General features: G+C 35.8%; 1 protein-coding gene across 1 annotated transcript; it reads left to right on the top strand.

Moving 5' to 3' along the window:
- The first annotated feature begins 272 nt into the window (after positions 1-272).
- LOC113342205 lies at positions 273-1,478 on the top strand. Its single transcript, XM_026586822.1, has one exon. The coding sequence runs from the start codon at positions 273-275 to the stop codon at positions 1,476-1,478; it is 1,206 nt and encodes a 401-aa protein (XP_026442607.1).
- The last annotated feature ends 339 nt before the right edge of the window (positions 1,479-1,817 follow it).

Here is a 1,817-nt window from a genome sequence, read left to right as displayed (position 1 = left end):
TATTCTCATTCGTTTAAAATGAGAACTCTGTCGTGAAACTGTCAGGGTTTCGGGAACCCTTCCACCAGAACATTATGGAATTTGATCAGGTCTCAAAACCCTGAGATGATATTTCTTTGTGAAACTAAAAAAAATACCAACAAAATGCATACTTATTAAAAAGATTTAATTTTCCTAATTGTTGGGTTTACCCTTCCATAGGTCTTGCTGGGGGTATTGCCCTTCTTTGGAAGTCTGGCTTTCAATGTCAAATTGTCCAAACCACTGATAAAATGATCAATGTGATTATCAGTCATGAACCCAGCAAGACAGAATTCCTAGTCACTCTACTTTATGGTTCTGTATACCATGAAGAGAGAATGCAACAATGGGAATACATAGGTGAAATTGGATCTAGATCCAATCTTCCATGGGATATCGTAGGTGATCTTAATATTACCATGCATACCCATGAAATATCAACTATCACATCTCCAACTACTATTGACTTTCCAATTATTCAACAAGTTATTGATAATGCTGATTTATCTGACCGATATATTGGTACTCAATATACTTGGAATAATAGGCAAAGTGGAGATAATTTTATTGGTGCTAGACTTGATAGGGCTTCGGGTAATGGTCTCTGGTTACAACATTACGGGCTTGCAAAAGTAGTCCATATTGACACCATAGGCAGTGACCACATACCCATTATCCTGGAGACTTCTCCCATGTCTCATCAGAGTAGTAAGCCATATAGATACTTCAGATTCTGGAGTAAGGACCCATCTGTTAGAGATGTAATTAAAAATGCATACTCTAAATATGTCAGGGGTTCTCCTCCATATCAGCTCACACATAGACTGAGATTTGTTAAACATGATCTTAGAATTTGGAATATCCATCATTTTGGCAATATTGACCAAAAAGTGAAAACTCTAAGTGGTGAGCTCAATAATCTGAATAATTTACCCTATACTACTCAGAACTTAGAGCACATCAAACAAGTTGAATTGGACTTAAATCACTGGCAAAAAGTTCAAGAGGAATTTTATGCCCAAAAGTCCAGACAAGAGTTTTTTAAATCTTTTGATAAGAATACTGGTTACTACCATAACTCTGTCAATAGACGAAAGCACTATAATCACAATAGTGCTTTAAAGATGGATAATGGTCAATGGATCATTAATAGAGATAATCTTGAGAATCTGTTGGTTAGTCATTTTAGTTCCATAGGTTCCACAACAAATCCTTATAGGAACAATGAGTTTCTCAACTGCATTGACCCCTGCATCTCTCAAGATGATAATATAAACCTTTTTAGACCTATTACTCAGCAAGAGATTGGGGATACAATAAACCAAATGAAAGCCTGGACGGATCCATGGCCGGATGGTTTTCCTCCTGGGTTTTATAAAGAAAATATTGATCTTTTCGTAACTGATGTCTGGAAAACAGTTCAAAACTTTTTCAATTCCAAACATTTATTAAAATAGATGAATCACACTTTTCTTTCCCTGATTCCCAAAACTAATAACCCTTTTACCCCCTCTGATTTCAGACCTATTTCCTTATGCAACTCTAATTACAAAATAATATCCAAGATTATAGTAAATAGAATGAAGCCACTCTTGGGTAAGATAATAAGTCCTTTCCAATAAGCATATGTTCCCCAGAGGAATATTCAGGAAAATTTTATTATTTCCCATGAACTGGTGCATACCATGAAAAGGAAAAGGGGTAAACGGGGTGTCATGGGTCTTAAACTTGACATGTCTAAGGCCTTTGATAGGGTAGAATGGTCTTTCCTTTTAGACATACTTAAATCTTTCGGA

Source organism: Papaver somniferum, unplaced genomic scaffold, assembly GCF_003573695.1.
Source record: "Papaver somniferum cultivar HN1 unplaced genomic scaffold, ASM357369v1 unplaced-scaffold_35, whole genome shotgun sequence".
Lineage (NCBI taxonomy): Eukaryota > Viridiplantae > Streptophyta > Magnoliopsida > Ranunculales > Papaveraceae > Papaver > Papaver somniferum.
Note: the sequence above shows the minus strand (reverse complement) of the source record. Positions and strands in the feature narration are given on the sequence as shown.